The 16,746-nt window shown below is 38.9% G+C and overlaps 2 protein-coding genes across 4 annotated transcripts in view; one reads left to right on the top strand and one right to left on the bottom strand.

The window, feature by feature from the left end:
• Positions 1-6,151: 6,151 nt before the first annotated feature.
• u2surp (U2 snRNP-associated SURP domain containing) lies at positions 6,152-15,944 on the bottom strand. 3 transcript variants are annotated; one of them, XM_078281288.1, is made up of 26 exons: positions 15,858-15,944; positions 14,458-14,556; positions 14,205-14,319; positions 13,933-14,060; positions 13,757-13,827; positions 13,495-13,583; positions 13,315-13,350; positions 13,124-13,206; positions 12,712-12,877; positions 12,402-12,613; positions 11,981-12,024; positions 10,262-10,366; positions 10,095-10,161; positions 9,791-9,954; positions 9,472-9,634; positions 9,302-9,381; positions 9,090-9,177; positions 8,842-8,979; positions 8,509-8,698; positions 8,341-8,421; positions 8,150-8,201; positions 7,901-8,048; positions 7,324-7,434; positions 7,113-7,240; positions 6,817-7,002; positions 6,152-6,655 (listed from the first exon to the last, which is right to left on the bottom strand). In XM_078281288.1, the coding sequence occupies exons 1-26, from the start codon at positions 15,930-15,932 to the stop codon at positions 6,520-6,522; spliced, it is 2,955 nt and encodes a 984-aa protein (XP_078137414.1). In that variant the 5' UTR covers positions 15,933-15,944; the 3' UTR covers positions 6,152-6,519. The 3 variants fall into 3 exon arrangements, with proteins under 3 accessions (XP_078137414.1, XP_078137415.1, XP_078137416.1); XM_078281289.1 differs by lacking the exon at positions 13,315-13,350; XM_078281290.1 differs by lacking the exons at positions 11,981-12,024; positions 12,712-12,877; positions 13,124-13,206; ... (5 more) ...; positions 14,458-14,556; positions 15,858-15,944 and having other exon boundaries at positions 12,402-12,545.
• pcolce2b (procollagen C-endopeptidase enhancer 2b) overlaps positions 15,190-16,746 on the top strand; it is a 14,572-nt gene continuing 13,015 nt past the window's right edge. Inside the window, exon 1 of the mRNA XM_078281293.1 lies at positions 15,190-15,291. The gene's annotated coding sequence lies outside the window, so the exon portion shown is untranslated. The remainder of the gene's footprint in view (positions 15,292-16,746) is intronic.

Raw genomic sequence — 16,746 nt, 5'->3', positions numbered from 1 at the left:
TGACAGGTCAAGTCAGTTGAGAAAATGTCTTATGTGGATAAGGCTTTGCTGCTTGTTGTTGGCAACAGAATGTGTCAATCAACTGTCTTGTAGTTCTGTTTCTCTCTCAAAATCCCCAAACTGCCACAGAGACATTTTTATATGTGGTCTATTAACAACGTATTGAGAATAAAGGCTCTATCTCAAATCTTAAATTTACTTTGTGAATAGACTGAGGTGAAAGTGAATTGACATTAATCCTCTTGGATAACCTACATTTCGCAACTCTTTTAGCATAATCTTGGCCCAACTTTTAAACTCTATGAAATAACTCCTAACCACACCATGATCTCACCGTTTTCACCTTGTCCAAGGCTTTTCCTCTCACTCCATTTATCTTCTCCTCTCCTCCCTCCTTCCTTCCTCCACCTCAGCTCACAGCTCCGATTTAATTAGAATGCATTTCCTCTGTAGTGAAAGATTAGGGAATCCATCCACAATATGCCATCGTGTTATTGACAGGATTAAAAAATGGGTCGTCTTATCAACATGCATGGCGCTTCATTTGCATCCATATGCGGAAACGCTGTGAGTTGTGCAGAATTAGGTTGCTGCATTAGGGTGAGAAAGTGGTGAATAGAGTTTAAGAAGAACTTCCCAAACAAAGTGTAAAGTTTGTAGTTTTTTCTGGAGGATAGTTTTAAAGGTAGCCCACAACTCAGAGAGGCATCTGCTGCTGGATAATAGCAAAGTGTCTGAGTGGCACGCCTTTTCACTAAAGGGAAAATGAATGAATGAAACTTCAGGGTGCTGTTTTCCACGCTTTTCGTGCCAGTAGCAGAAATGCAAAACCTGTACAAAAACACTTTTAACAGATATGCTTTACCACACACACACACACACACACACACACACACACACACACACACACACACACACACACACACACATGCGCCACAGCTCTCTCTTTTTCCCTCTCAAAAACATCAGGACAAAGCGTTATGACAGTGGGGGGTTATGGTGTGACAAAGAAGGAGGAGAGAAAAAGGGGCACCACTTAACTACAGTGTCCCTCCCACAGCCTCTCACGTACACACACAAGCACACAGGCACACACACTTCGCTGGGTCCCAGCGGACATTTGGGGCTTAGTGTCTTCAGCTTGTACTGTAGGAGTTGTCGCATGGTCTTTTCCAGAGCATCATAAGACTTAACAGAAAACAGGAAATCCTTAAAACCCCTAATGTGAGTATCAGATTTCATCTTGAGTGTGGCATCAAGTGTATTGTATTTGAAGTCATTTATTCTATGGTTCTACTATAGGATTTTTTTGCTTTTTTTTGTCACATTTCAAACTTTGTGATGATATTAAGGGACACAGAATGTTTTTCAGGATTGCGCTTAGTTTAAACTTTTGTGTCCCACTGGAGAAATGTGGAAAAAAGTTTACAGCTCAGACAGTCTGCAGTGCTGTGCCCATTTGGTCAGGAAACCCACTGGCCATTTGCTTCCAATCCTGAGTGAAACCAGGCGCTCAGGAATGTAACACGACTCTTTGTGCGAACCAAGTTTTTCAACATTGTTGCGGAAAATAAAAATGATGTTAAAGAATTCAAATCTTTATAATGCATGCTCAATCAATGGCGCTTTGTCATCAAACTCATTCGCTTTAATTGCCAACATCTGGATGAAAACTGGCCGACTGTTAACATAACAGCTCTCAGGGGAAGGGTGAAGTTATTCTGCAAATGGGCACTTTGTTAAGTTATTACTACCCAAAAACCCAGACAGACCAGAAAGAGCAATGATAGACTCAGCAATTTGATTTCCTGGATTTGCCCTGTCTCTGTCTCACCCTGTCCCGTTGAGCATGTAGGATCTTGTATAATATTTCACCAACATCTGGTAGCTTTTACTGGCTCTGTCCTTTTATGGAGTTACACCAAGTAAAACCATTTGTCTTTCTTTTAAAACCAGCTATTTTCAGTGCACATGTGTAAAAGTGACATTGAAATGATGGATTTATGTGTATCAAAACAAGTCTTTTGTCTTAGCAGTTCATGAAATGTGGCATTCTGGATAATTTGTATTAAATATGACACTAATTCTTATTAAAGGTTATTTTATTGCAACAGATAACTCCATTACCAATCAGTGCCATGCTGTTTGGAGCAATGCATCAGAAAATAGAAATAAGGTGCTGATCATATAATTAGAATATCATGAAAAAGTTGATTTGTCAGTAATTCCATTCAAAAAGTGAAATTTGTATATTATATTCATTCATCACACACAGTGATATATTTCAAATGTTTATTTCTTTTAATTGTGATGATTATAACTGACAACTAATGAAAATCCCAAATTCAGTATCTCCGAAAATTAGAATATTACTTAAGACCAATACAAAAAAGGATTTTCAGAAATGTTGGCCAACTGAAAAGTATGAACATGAAAAGTATGAGCATGTACAGCACTCAATACTTAGTTGGGGCTCCTTTTGCCCGAATTACTGCAGCAATGTGGCGTGGCATGGAGTCAGTCTGTGGCACTGCTCAGGTGTTCTGAGAGCCCAGGTTGCTCTGATAGTGGCCTTCAGCTCTTCTGCATTGTTGGGTCTGGCGCATCGCATCATCCTCTTCACAATACCCCATAGATTTTCTATAGGGTTAAGGTCAGGTGAGAACAGGGATACCATGGTCCTTAAACCAGGTACTAGTAGCTTTGGCACTGTGTGCAGATGCCACGTCCTGTTGGAAAATGAAATCTGCATCTCCATAAAGTTGGTCAGCAGCAGGAAGCATGACGTGCTCTAAAACTTCCTGGTAGACGGCTACGTTGACCCTGGACCTCAGAAAACACAGTGGACCAACACCAGCAGATGACATGGCACCCCAAACCATCACTGACTGTGGAAACTTTACACTGGACTTCAAGCAACGTGGATTCTGTGCCTCTCCTCTCTTCCTCCAGACTCTGGGACCTTGATTTCCAAAGGAAATGCAAAATTTACTTTCATCAGAGAACATAACTTTGGACCACTCAGCAGCAGTCCAGTTCTTTTTGTCTTTAGCCCAGGCGAGACGCTTCTGACGCTGTGTTTTGTTCAAGAGTGGCTTGACACAAGGAATGCGACAGCTGAAACCCATGTCTTGCTTACGTCTGTGCGTGGTGGTTCTTGAAGCACTGACTCCAGCTGCAGTCCACTCTTTGTGAATCTCCCCCACATTTTTGAATGGGTTTTGTTTCACAATCCTCTCCAGGGTGCGGTTATCCCTATTGCTTGTACACTTTTTTCTACCACATCTTTTCCTTCCCTTCGCCTCTCTATTAATGTGCTTGGACACAGAGCTCTGTGAACAGCCAGCCTCTTTAGCAATGACCTTTTGTGTCTTGCCCTCCTTGTGCAAGGTGTTAATGGTCGTCTTTTGGACAGCTGTCAAGTCAGCAGTCTTCCCCGTGATTGTGTAGCCTCCAGAACTAGACTGAGAGACCATTTAAAGGCCTTTGCAGGCATTTTGAGTTAATTAGCTGATTAGAGTGTGGCACCAGGTGTCTTCAATATTGAACCTAGTCACAATATTCTAATTTTAGAGATACTGAATTTGGGGTTTTCATTAGTTGTCAGTTATAATCATCAAAATTAAAAGAAATATATCGGTCTGTGTGGAATGAATGTATACATTATACAAGTTTCACTTTTTGAATGGAATTACTGAAATAAATCAACTTTTTCATGATATTCTAATTATATGACCAGCACCTGTATATGCATATATGTATATGCATACCATAACTATGACTTTCAAATTTTTTTTTAATTTTTTATGACATACTATACAATAACTATTTTTATGACATTTTATTTGGCATACTATATACAGTACTATGACTTTTTATGACATATTTATAACGTACTATACTATGACTATTTATATGAAATGTTATGGCTTAACATACTATAACTTTTTATGGCATACATATTTTCATCACTTTTTTCAACATATTGTTACATTACTTTTTTGACATGCTATACTATGACTATTTTCGACATATTACACTGACTTTTTTATCACTTTTGTCGACATACTGTACTATAACTTTTTAAATACTTTTTTCAACATATTATACTATGACTTTTTTATCACTTTTTTCGACTTACTATACTATGACTATTTTTGACATATTATACTATGACTTTATCACTTTTTTTGATATACTAAACTTCAACTTTTTTTATTACTTTTTTCGACATGCTATACTATGACTTTTTTATCACTTTTTTTTGACATACTATAACTTTTTTTTATATACTATACTTTGACTTTTTTTTATCACTTTTTCGACATGTTATACTATGACCTTCGATATATTATACTATGACTTTTTTGATGTACTATACTGTGACTTTTTCATCACTTATTTCAACATACTATATTATGATTTTTTTTTTATTTTTTATTATGATTTATTTATTGAGTTTTCAACAAAAAGAACAGACACAGACCCTTAGATACATCTGAGTGAGTAAGATACAACAGACCATTGAATGAGGTGAGGTAAGCACTAATAACAGAAAGTGGTGTTACTTAAAACATGAGGATAAAGTTTGTCAATACCGACACAAAATCACAAACCTGGAAACACATAATACCAAAAAAAAAAAAAAAAAAAAACCTGAAAACAAAACAATAAAAAAATTAAAAAATTAAAATTTAAACAGAATGCGAGACACTTAAAAGACACTCACAGACGAGACATACTGTATGCTGCTAGTACAGGGAGAGAACGTGAGCCAGCCAGGAGCCACAAGAAGGTGCAGTTCAGGGGGCTGTTTAGCCAGTGGGTTTTTTTTATATACTAAACTTCAACTTTTTTTATCACTTTTTTCGACATACTATACTATGACTTTTTTATCACTTTTTTCAACATACTATACTTTGACTCTTTTAATACTTTTTTCGACATGCTATACTATGACTATTTTCGACACCTTATACTATCACTTTATCATTTTTTGACATGCTATACTTGTGACTATTTTCGACATACTATACTATGACTTTTTTATCACTTATCGACATACTATACTTTGACTTTTTTATCACTTTTTTTGACATGCTATACTATGACTATTTTCGACATATATTATGACTTTTTATCACGTTTTCAACATATACTGACTGTTTATCACATTTTGACATACTATAATTACTTTATCACTTTTTTTGACATACTATACTATGATTTATTATAACTTTTTTCGACTTACTATATTAATTCGACATACTATACCAAGATGTTTTTAATACTTTTGTGACATGCTACACTGACTTTTTTCAACATGCTATACTATGACTTTTTTGACAGACTGAGATACTTTATGACTTTTTCTATGCCAAACTAAACTAACATTTTCAGCGATCATGCTCTCTGAAATTACCAGTTAAAAGTGACTATGAGGTCTTAAAGGTATTTTTTGCTGTTTTTTTTTTTTTTGGTAGATTGCTATGATTAAGGTGGCAGCAGCCAGAATGGCGTGTAAGGTGGTGGACTGTGCAATACAGGTTTATGGCGGTGCAGGTGTGTCTGGAGACGTTCCACTAGCACAGTTGTAAGTTTACTTTTATTCTCCCACACATGAGCATTAAACTAATTTTCTTCCTGATGCCAGCATTACCACATTCTTCCTCAGATATTCATATGTGCGGACTCTACGCATTGCTGATGGACCAGATGAGGTGCACCTCTCCTCCATTGCTCATTTGGAACTGAGGGATCAACTAAAGAAGGCACAGGCCAAGCTATAAACTGACTGCCATCACTGGGCCACAGCTGTACTGCTTTTCCAGTTTCCATTTACTATCTGCTGGGAAGAAAGCTGATTTTGATAAGCATTTTGTGAAATTGTAATTAAATAACCTAAAAGTAATTAAATGACAATACTTTTCTGCAATACTTTGGTAAAATTACTCCATTAAAAATGTCCACATTTGATATAAAAATAACACTTGTCGGAATGTTTTTGGTATCTTGAGGGGTTATAGTGTATGCCATATAACGCATCGTCCTGGGTTCAATTCCAGCCTTGTGACCTTTGTGGCATGTCATACACCCTCTTTATTTTTACACTGTCCTTGTCAAAGGAGAAATGCAACAACAAAACAGACAATTTATTAGGAAGTCTTTTTAATGTGAACTACAAAAACAGAAAATGACAGCATGAATATGACTATTGTCATCACACTCTGTACGGGTGTGGTCTACCACATGGATGAATTCCATTGGGAGGTGATGGGGAATCAGGACACACAAGCACATTATTTTTTTGTACAATATAAAACAGCAATGGCCCCATCCATTTGATACACCAGATGGCAACCCATGCAACACCCGCCACTCTTCATCGTCTATACATTAACATCTGAGCAGAGATCTTCAGCTGCCAAATCATTCAGTCAATCTTTTATACAACAGCGCAGAAAAGGGAAGAATGGGGAAGGAGGATAGGCTGGTTTGGAGGTTGAAAGAAAATGTGTGTCAGTGTTTGCTCTTCTTTGATTTTTTGTGAGACCGATGGGGTGACCTTGATTTGGAGCGGGACTTCTTGGCTGATTTCTTGGGCGTCTTGGAACGCGACCTCCTGGATCGTTTGGGTGTTCGAGGTGACGGTGATCTAGTGGGACAAACAGGACCTTTCAATTACAGCAAAAAGTTTCAACTCTTCTAACCACACTGCAATTAATAAGAGAAAATGGTGATTGCAAGGTAAAACCTACAGTTAACCAAAACATGGCTCTAATGACAACATTAGGAGAAGCACTGGACAGGTCTTACCTCTTAGAGGACTTTTTGTTGCTGGATCGTGGGGAGTCTTTATGGGTGGAGCGGGAAGATGTGTCTTTAGAGTATGAGCGGTCGGAACGTTCTGATCTTTCTGACCGCTCCGAACGGGGGGAGTTTGACCGGCCTCGTCTGCTGCTAGTCCGCGTTGGGCTGGGTGACCCACTGTGACGCCGCTTCCTATCAACCAGAGAGGACAAATATGTCAGAAACCCCATGTTTTATGAACTACACCTTAACTGAGTGATGACGCTGACACGACACAGCAGCCTGCCAACTGGTTATCTCACCTCTCTTTCCTGGTTGGTGTGTCCTCCTTCTCTTTTTCCTTCTTCAAGTCTTTCAACCGTGCTTCAGCTTTCTCCTTTTCTTTCTTCTCCCTCTCTCTCTCCCGTTCAAGTTTCTCCTTTTCTTTTTCCTACAATAAGGGAACAATACCCCAATTTTAATTCCTGTATTTGATATCATCTATAGTAAAATGCGCAGAGCCTAACTCGGTACCTTTTGTAGTAGTTTGTCCCTGTAGTGCTCCACCTGCTCCTGAATACTCTGCCCAGGCTTCTTGGGCCTTTTCCCAGACTCCAGCTCATCCTGGAACTTCATGACCTTAACCTGGGTGAACAATACAATAAAGGAAAGTGGTCAAAACAATGGATTTCATTTGCATACAGAACACCACAAACATTATAATATGCTGGTCATGTAGTAGGGCTGGGCAATATATTAATATAGCGATATATGAAGCTAGATATCGTCTTATCGTGATATGATAGATAACACGTGTCATATCTTGTCTCTCCTGGTTTTAAAGGCTACATTACAGTAAAGCAATGTCATTTTCTGAACTTACCAGACTTTCTAGCTGTTTTATTATTTGCCTTTACCCACTTTATCACAAATAATGTAGATACTATGACTATTTATCAAAACGCTCTTTGTATTAAGATTTTGTGAAAGCGCCAATAGTCAACGCTACAATATCGACATTGATGAATTTGGTCCAAAAAAATCGTGATATTTGATTTTTTTCAATATCGCCCAGCTCTATTATGTAGTATGGGGATTTCTGATGAAGTACCTCTATCTCTCTGAGCTTTGTGCGTTTCTCCTCATTCATTTCAGACATTTTGGCCTTTATATCAGATTCATCTCTGATGGGGTTGGAGTAGCTCTGATTATCTTCAGAGCGAGGGCTCCTGTCATCATCATCGCTGTCCTCCTCATTCCTTCAGAGTTGGAAACAGTTCATTAAAGAAAGGTTAAGGGTGCACCAATGTATTCACAGAACAGTCCATTATCCTGAAAAGATAGCACACACAAAACTCACTTTTTTGCTTCTTCCGGTGGTTCAAATATCTCCCATTTTGAAGTTGTCACAGCTAAGGAACAAACAAAAGACAGCATAACTGCAACTAAGAATGCACACAACCAAACTGGTGACAGAGATAATTTATGTACTGAAGTCAAAACTGTTCACGTTAAAAGTTGGACGTTTGATGCCACTTAAAAAGGTCTCACCTTGAGCCTCCAACTCGGACTCATCCACCGCTTCCCATTTCGAGGGTGCTACCTTGAAGGCCGACTCCTTGGACGGATCCACTATAAAAACAGCAAGAAATTGAAACACAGTACAAAAGCTGCATACCACCTCACACAACATCCTATGCTAGTCTCTGCACAACTCACAGGGTATTCCATCTATGTCTTCTTCCATGGGTTTGATGGGAACACCATCTAGGTCATCCAGGGGGGCTCCGTCAATAGGAGCCCCATCAATGGGCCCTGCGTCAATCGGCACCCCATCCACGTCCTCCAGCAGAGCGCCATCTACATACTCCACTATTGGAGCCCCATCAATGTCCTCTGCTGGCTCAGCCTGGGCCAAAAACAGCACCGAAATAAAATCAAGCTAGGACTTTAGTAACTCATGGGATAGCTTTGGAAAGCCAATTTAATATAGTAGATGTCCATGTAGAAGAAAAGGGGAGGATATTACAAAAGTATTGTTACATCATTTACCTCCACAATAACGACAGGGGGTTCCTTCTCTGCAGAGAGATTAACTAGACCCAGGAAGATGTTCTGCAGCTTGATAAGAAAGGGGTCTGGGTACACAGCCCAGTCCTCCCATGCCCGGAAGCATGCCATGACTCGTTGCTGCCACAAAGAAAAGCAGACAAGGATGGTTGAGTGACATGCTGTAGGTGACAAACTGACTGTGTAAATTATTAGTTTAGTTTACTTAGCCGGGTTTGGACATTTGGTACCTTAAAGTTCTCACTCTGAAGGTGGCCCTGTATCGTTTTGTATGTCGCGTTGAGGTCTGCGAAAATCTGGCAGAGCTTTGTTTCAAAACTGTTGAAGGGAGGGGAAGAGCAATAATGTGAATTTGAAACAGAAGTAGGTGACTTAGGTTTTCCAATTTTAAAACTGACAATTCTGTGTAATGTAGTCGAGGAAGGTTGAGTACACAACTCACTATTTTCTGTAGTAAGATGCATTGGATACTTTGGCAGACGAGTTGTACAGCACATCAGAAACTAGATATAACCGTGCAATCTGAAATGTAAGAGAAAATATTCATTCTTTTTTTACATTTTTCACCAGAATGAGGATCATTCATTGGTCTTTTTCAGTGCTATATCTTGCCTTTTTGGGTAGAGGGGTTTTGAGGATGGACAGAGACTCTGTGACACACTCCACAATCTCTTCAGCTGCTTCGGCATGGCTGAGACAAAACAACATGGCTTCTGCTACGTCTCCCCTCCTGGGAGTCAAACCACGCAGCATCTCCTCTAGTTTGTCCCGCTCTCTGCGGGAATAAAGGGCAATTAAGCGTAAATCAAACTAACTGCAGGTTCACCTACAGCAGGGCAATTTAATACATTTGTAAATCATGAGATGATACAGTTTTAGACTACATTTTAAACTGAATATATGCCAAAATGATTAAAGAAAATTGTCTTACTCTTCTTTCAAACAGCCTTTCTTGCTGCCCTCCTCCTCTTCCTCCTCTTCCTCGCCATCATCATAAGGCCCATGGAGGTATGGATTAAGAGGAGGCGGACGCCACAAGGAGCCATTCTTAAACATCCTAAAGTCCTCTGTTTTCCATTTGACTGGTGCTTCACCCTGAGCAAGTCATTTACAGTTAATATCAAAACAGCTGGACTGTGATCCCAAAACATTATATATATTTTTCCTTAATGTCGGATGAATACCAACGAAATTTTGTGCTGAACTCAAGCAATTTTTAAACATAGAAATCAAACCTGTAGTATGGAGTACAGCTTCCACCGGTAGTATACATGTGCTGGGCTTTGGTTCTCAAATAGAAACCTGGAAGAAAAATCATAAACATGAGCTTATGCATCATAACTTTGCAAAAACTACTAAAATGATAAAAAGGAATACATTACTGATGCGCAGTTGCACTGACCTGTACATGGGATTGTTGATTTCTCTGTTCATGATCATGGCTTCAAACATTGGGCCTTCACGCACCACAAACTCGATCATTCGGTGGATGAGAGAGAGCAAATTCCTACAAGAAAAACACAGTTAAAACAAACGGATTCAGACTGGCCTGACTCTTGACCACTACAAAAAGCCTGTCTGTTAAGGTTAAGTTTAATTTTTGCTTGGCGGTTTGACACTCAGAACAGTTGTCTCTTGCATTATTGACAAAACAAATGTTGCAGGGCATAACTGCAGATGTCACATGCATACTTGCTTTAATGCACCTGGCAGAAGATGTCACTTAAAGCCAAAATATACAATCACTTCTATTTATTATTAATTTACTGCGAATAATCAAGTGAGAAGCATCTTAAAAGAGACAACTGCCATCAGTGTTACGTGACCAGGCATAAATTAAATGTAACTGTGACTATGCCTCTGAGCCTATGTATAACATCACTGCATAAATGCTGCCAAAAATCAAAACATTTACAGTAAAACTTTCATATAAATCAAGAATTACTTAAAAAAGATTTTTTCTCTTTTTTTTTTTTTTTTTTTAAATCATCAAGTTCATGCCGGTTTTCTTTAAGGCTACAGTGCAACAGGTTTTACATTACATTGCACTGCCTGGACCCTTTCTTTGAAATCTTCCTTGAATCAATTTTGGAGGAAAAAAATGGGCACAAAGTGACGCTGAAGAACTTGGGAAAGTAGAAGCGAGTCATTGACAAGACACTGTATTAACTGAAAAGTCTGTCAATACAGTGCCTTTCATTTCCCACTCATGTCCTGACTAATGTAAAGTGAGGAAGAACCAAAGCAGTACAGGATTGTTGGCCTAAATAGGCTAAATATGTTATCTGCTGGTGGAGTTGGTAATGACTGAATACAGTGCAAATGGGATCACTTAAGTTCTTCTGTGACAATTTTGGGGCGATACATGGTGCAGGCTGCATACAATTAGCCTAAAGTGGCCAACAAGACAAAGGATGTCTTTCATTTGACAACACAATCACATTTACTTGTATTGGAGCCGATCGTACCAATGGCGGGGTAAAATTCAGTATACTTTCCCAATCCATCCCATGATGCTTTTCAGGTCCCTCGCTGCTGCAGACAGTTCAACTTGTGCTGCTCACCAAGGCCAATGTCAAAGGTCATTTATAGACTAATACTGGCAGGTTTGGATTTGTTGGCAGGGGCCAGATTTAGTGAGCTCCCGATAGAGTGACAGAGGCCAAGGGGGTAGACGGTCTGAGTGAGCAATGGTCAGAGAGCAGGATTTCACAACTACAGAACTAGAATCAGCAGACTATGTATGTGGCAGAGTGACATGTCACTAAAGTTGAAAAACAACACAATTAAATGTTGATGTATGGAGTGGAACTGTGATGGACTAAAGTCGTGATGTTTGGTTCTAAACAGCATATTAAATAAGCACTATAACGATGGTTTGCTACATATTTTAAAAGAAATATGAGTGATGGTGGAGTGTGAAAGAGCAAGTTACAAAACAAACTCGATCAGTATTATTCTATCTACTAATATGAAGACATTGTACAATAGCCTCAACCATTGCTCACCCATACTGACCAGCCCCCTGTAGCATGCAGTGATCAACCGATCAAACTTTAGCTTCATTATGGGATGTTTTTTCTATGTTTGTACACCAATTTAAAAAAAGAAAAACATGTACCTTTCTGTTGGGATAACCACTTTGACTATGGCTTGCGACAGAGTCTGTATATGAAGTCACATCAGATAATAAACATAGAATGTGAGTATTGTTAAAAAGGCAACAGGTGAAAAATATAAAAAATGCATTTTAAAGACAACAACTTTCCTTTACTGCTGTCAGTTTTACTAAAGGCCAAACACCCCTGACACTGTCTTCATTAACCATAACACTTTTCCATTTTCCACACGCTAACATTTCATTATACCCACACTTTGATATACAGTGCAAAACTAGTTTAATTCAGCAAGACAAAAGCTATCACAAAACTGGATTAAAGCTTGTACTGACTGCTCATAATAAAGGCTAACATCTTACCAGCTGAATTTACAAAACACTGCCATAACCCATGAGAAAATCCTAGGCTGACATGCTGAGTTACCTTCTCAAACTCCTCCTTGTTTTTAGGTGGAGGAAGCAAGGGAGCATTGGGGTTCTTTAGCCTCTCCCGGGGCTGTGCGTTGAAGGGTAGGCCAGAGGGAGGCGGTGGGAGTGTGTGCTCCATCATGGAAGGAGGGATGTAGATGGGATGGGGTGGAATGGGCACGCCTTTGCCCCATCCTAATTTCATCTCAAATTTCATTATCATCTTTCCTGTAACAGAGGTAAAGAAATATTTACAATGGCTGGAAAGAAAGTATGTGATTTATTTATTTAATGAATATAAAAAAAAAAAAAATCCTGCTTTGTACCATTTAGGTTCTTGAGCGCTCGCTCAGCATCCCTCCTGTTCATGAAAGCCACAAAGCCACAGTTCCTCTCCCGAGCCCTCTCCTCGTCTGTCCTCGGCCACATGATCTTCACACTGGCCAGCGGGCCATAGCGGCCAAACTCCTGACACAGCATTTCCTCATTCATCTAAAAGACAACAAAGATATACATGGATAATATTATTACTTCATAAATGGACATTGGGTAAATATCTGCCCAACATAACCACTTGAAATTAAGGGCATAAGAAACACATTTCCTTTTGGTATTAATTTTAGAGTCAGACTCCGCTCGTTATAAAAGCAAAACACTCAAATCAAGCCCTCTGTTCACAGCAAAGCTATGTCATCCCATCTCTTCTCTACTTTATAAAATGTTTGGATAGAAATTCACCTGTGGATTGATGTTTCCGAGATACAAGTTAGTGGTGGACGGGTCTCCAACATCATGGGAACCTGGTGCACAATCATCCAAAACTGCAGAGACAGAAAAGACAGAAGAATTTCCTACCGCTGTCTGACAAGACAACATATTTTCTTAGCAAGATGAAGATATTCACGGCCACTATATTAAGTCAAAATTACCACTGGACGGACGGTTTCTTCTTGAAGAACCATCCGCTAAAAGAAGCAGAAACGCAGTATAAATTTTGTTTCAGGGCAAAAGTGGACAAAGGGGGGTGAGTGGAGCAAGGCATGAAGGACGGCGCCATTTCAGGCCAAGTTAGTACATGGAACACAGTCATGCAGCTTAAAGACACTTACATGAGCGTCTTCCGTCTGTGCCCGCGAGAGGTTCGAAACGACTAACACGTCCTTTCAGCTTGTGTCTTTCATCCCTTTCCTCCTGTATTCTGCAGGAAACAACGTGAAGTACAATTACACACAACATATGTTCAAATTATTACAACGTTCGTACTTTCGGAACCGCACTATTCCACACCATAACACCTGAGAAACTCTAGTTTCCACTGCCATAAACAAGAAGAATACATAGATTAAAACAGACCTGTGTGTTGAAACTTACTGTTTAAGTTCTTCTTTGAAGAGCTCCAAGTTGCTCTTCTTCTTTTCCTTTTCAGTACTTTTCTTCACAGGCTGAAATACACATTTGGAAATAATATCGACATAGTCAAAGATTAAAAGCATAATTTACTACAGCAATAACAAGAAAGGCTACTTGTTGACTGTGATAATACTTACATGTCTTTTGTCTATTGGTAAAAACTGAGGTGGGGTTTCCAAAGGCAAGAAGCTTTTTGGGGTTTGGGTCTCAAAACGTGACTTGGGCTTGTACAATTTTCCTTTCTTCTCATCAGCAGCTGCCTCCTCTGAAAGGTGAAAGAGTGCGTTTGTTCTGAATTCCACTACATTTACATTTCCCTTTTTCAAGTCGTGGATGGAGGATGTTGTGAACTGTGCTTGTGCCAAAACATAGTATTCAATTAATTTGGGAAATACAAGAAATGTTGTACCTTTTGTTGCATTTGCAATACCACCACGGACAAAGGCTTTGACTTTGCCATCACCTCCTCCTTCAAAAGCAGCAAGAAACTCCTCATAAATCTCTGCTGCTGCCCGCTCATCCTCCTGAACATAGAAGTCAATGTAAATACATACATACATACATACATACATCAACTTACAGAGAAGCATCTTTACACAATGTGTACCCAGTTACCACAGATCAAATAGACAATATTCTCTAAAAATGAAGCCAATACTTACTTTTTTCTTTATTTCATCTTGTTCCTTCTTGCTTAAGGTCCTCTTTGCCACTGCCATTTTGCCAATGCTGAAAGACTTCAGTTTGCTCTCAAGCAGCGCCTGTTGGTGTAAACAAAGCATGGTTGACTGGCTTTAAAAGGTATTTCATAGTTTCACAATACAACTCTAAATGTGGGTGCAAAATTTCAATCAATCAGAGTTTAGTTGTATAGCACTTTTCATACATAAAAATATAACACAAAGTGCTTCCCAGAATCCACACAAAGCAGTAAGTGACTTTGTAATTAACACCACACTCAGTCAATAACAACATTCATTAAAAATAAAAACAGGAGCTGAGGAAACACTATTAAATCTCATCAATTTACACTAAGGAAACACCAGAGGCAGGTTTAGAAATAGATAAAAACTACAACTTGGTATATATACCAACATACACCATGAAGTAAAACAGGCTGAAACGCATAGATAAATAAACAGATAAATAAATAAATACAGCTTAGTTAGAATAAAAAGGTAAGTCTTTTAGTTTAAATGTATCAACATTCTCTGCTGCCCTCATATCCAGGCCATCACACTGATCACTAACGTTACTGCTCCAAGTTAGTATTAATTATTATTCAGATGATTGCTAAAGCGAGCAATGCAACTTTTTGGATGCCGGCTGCCGTAAAACCCCAAAGAAGAAGAAGAAGATTGCTAAAGCGTGACAGCAATCATGTTGACAGGAAGAATAAGCGGGATCCATTGCCGTAACAACACGCAACTCGCGCTACACTGTTAAGTGTCCACTCGTAGTTTGCGATCATTGCCTAAACCTTTGATGGTGATTCTGTAAGTTGCATTTACTGCGTATTTTCTACGTAACGTTAGTTGCAGCCGGACATCAGGAAGTAACGACAACTTAGCAAAATTAGCCAGAGGCCTAACAAGCAGATATCTGCTGCAGCACCACCGACTGAATGACTGTTACAAGGAGCTAGCTAAGGCTCAAATATTGTTAGGCCCGAGTTCCAAAATATTACATGTACTATTTCTAAATTCAAACATATCAACTAAACTTTGTCCTGAAGACTAACTATGTCCGTATCAGCTGGTTAGCAAACACTATTCCTTTCTGGGTCAACTGCCCTGACTAGCTAGTCCTCCTTGTGGTAACGTTAGCTAAATCGCTTAGTTTAGCTTAGCTTAGCTAGCTAAATTAGCCAGTGTGGCCAAAGGGTAACGTTAGCTTTAGCGTGTTGGTAGTTAGCTAACACCGTTGCGCACACTCGCGACTCTAGTCTCTTGCAGGCTATACATATGTAAATAGTCAACGTTGTTATTGCATAATATTATTTACAATGTTTTCATTACAACAGATAAGACATAGCTAATGCATGTACAAACAGTAAATTCACCTTAGCGCTAGCTTTTTGAGAGCCACCAGGCGTTCGGTCCGCCATCTTTTGTTGAACTAAAATAAAATCGATCATCGATTAGAAGATAGTGGCAAACGTCCACTCCAGGCTACACAATCAACCACCGAACCTGTGATGGCTAAACTTATATTTACTGCCACTCTTTGGTGGTCATAGTTTACATGAACAAAAAAACGCAACTAGAGCCGTGTGATTTTAATTTGGGGTCATGTTATATCATTAGTTTATACGTGTTTATTATTTTGTTATATCATTCCCGGTGTTTGTTTTATTCTGTTGGCTTTTAGTTATTGCTTTTTAACGTATTGTCTTATTATTGTTGTAATTTTTAGTCTTGCTTACATATTTGTTGTTACTCTTTTTTCTTTTTTTTTGTATTTGTTTGTTTTTGTTTTGTTTTCAACTGTGGTAATTGATTTAATTTTGTCCGTGAAGCACTTTGGACTGCATGCTTGCATGAAAAGTGCTATGCCTACAAATAAAGTTGAGTTGAGTGTATGGAAATTGCAATGATTTTGAGAGACAAAACAAGATCTCTTTTTACATGGTCATTTATTAATTTCTTTTTTTTTGTTATGTCACATATAGGCTAGAGATTTGTATCTTTTCATAGGTAAATATGCATAATGCAAGATCAATTTGTATCCGCAGTCATTTAATTGATAATAACGGTGTATTTGAGCTAATAAAATATGTACCAAGTAGCTGGACCGTATTTAGTCCAGTAGGTGGTGCTCTCGCTCTCTACGTTAGGCTGCCTGTGCATATTATTCTGACAACCCACTACCTTAGGCGATTTCAAACACATATTTATAATGATGTTTCAGCTAGTGTAAAATGCACATGCCTATTAGAGAACAGGCCACAG

Source organism: Sander vitreus, chromosome 22 (genome assembly GCF_031162955.1).
Source record: "Sander vitreus isolate 19-12246 chromosome 22, sanVit1, whole genome shotgun sequence".
Taxonomy (NCBI): domain Eukaryota; kingdom Metazoa; phylum Chordata; class Actinopteri; order Perciformes; family Percidae; genus Sander; species Sander vitreus.
This window is presented reverse-complemented; position numbering and strand designations above follow the sequence as displayed.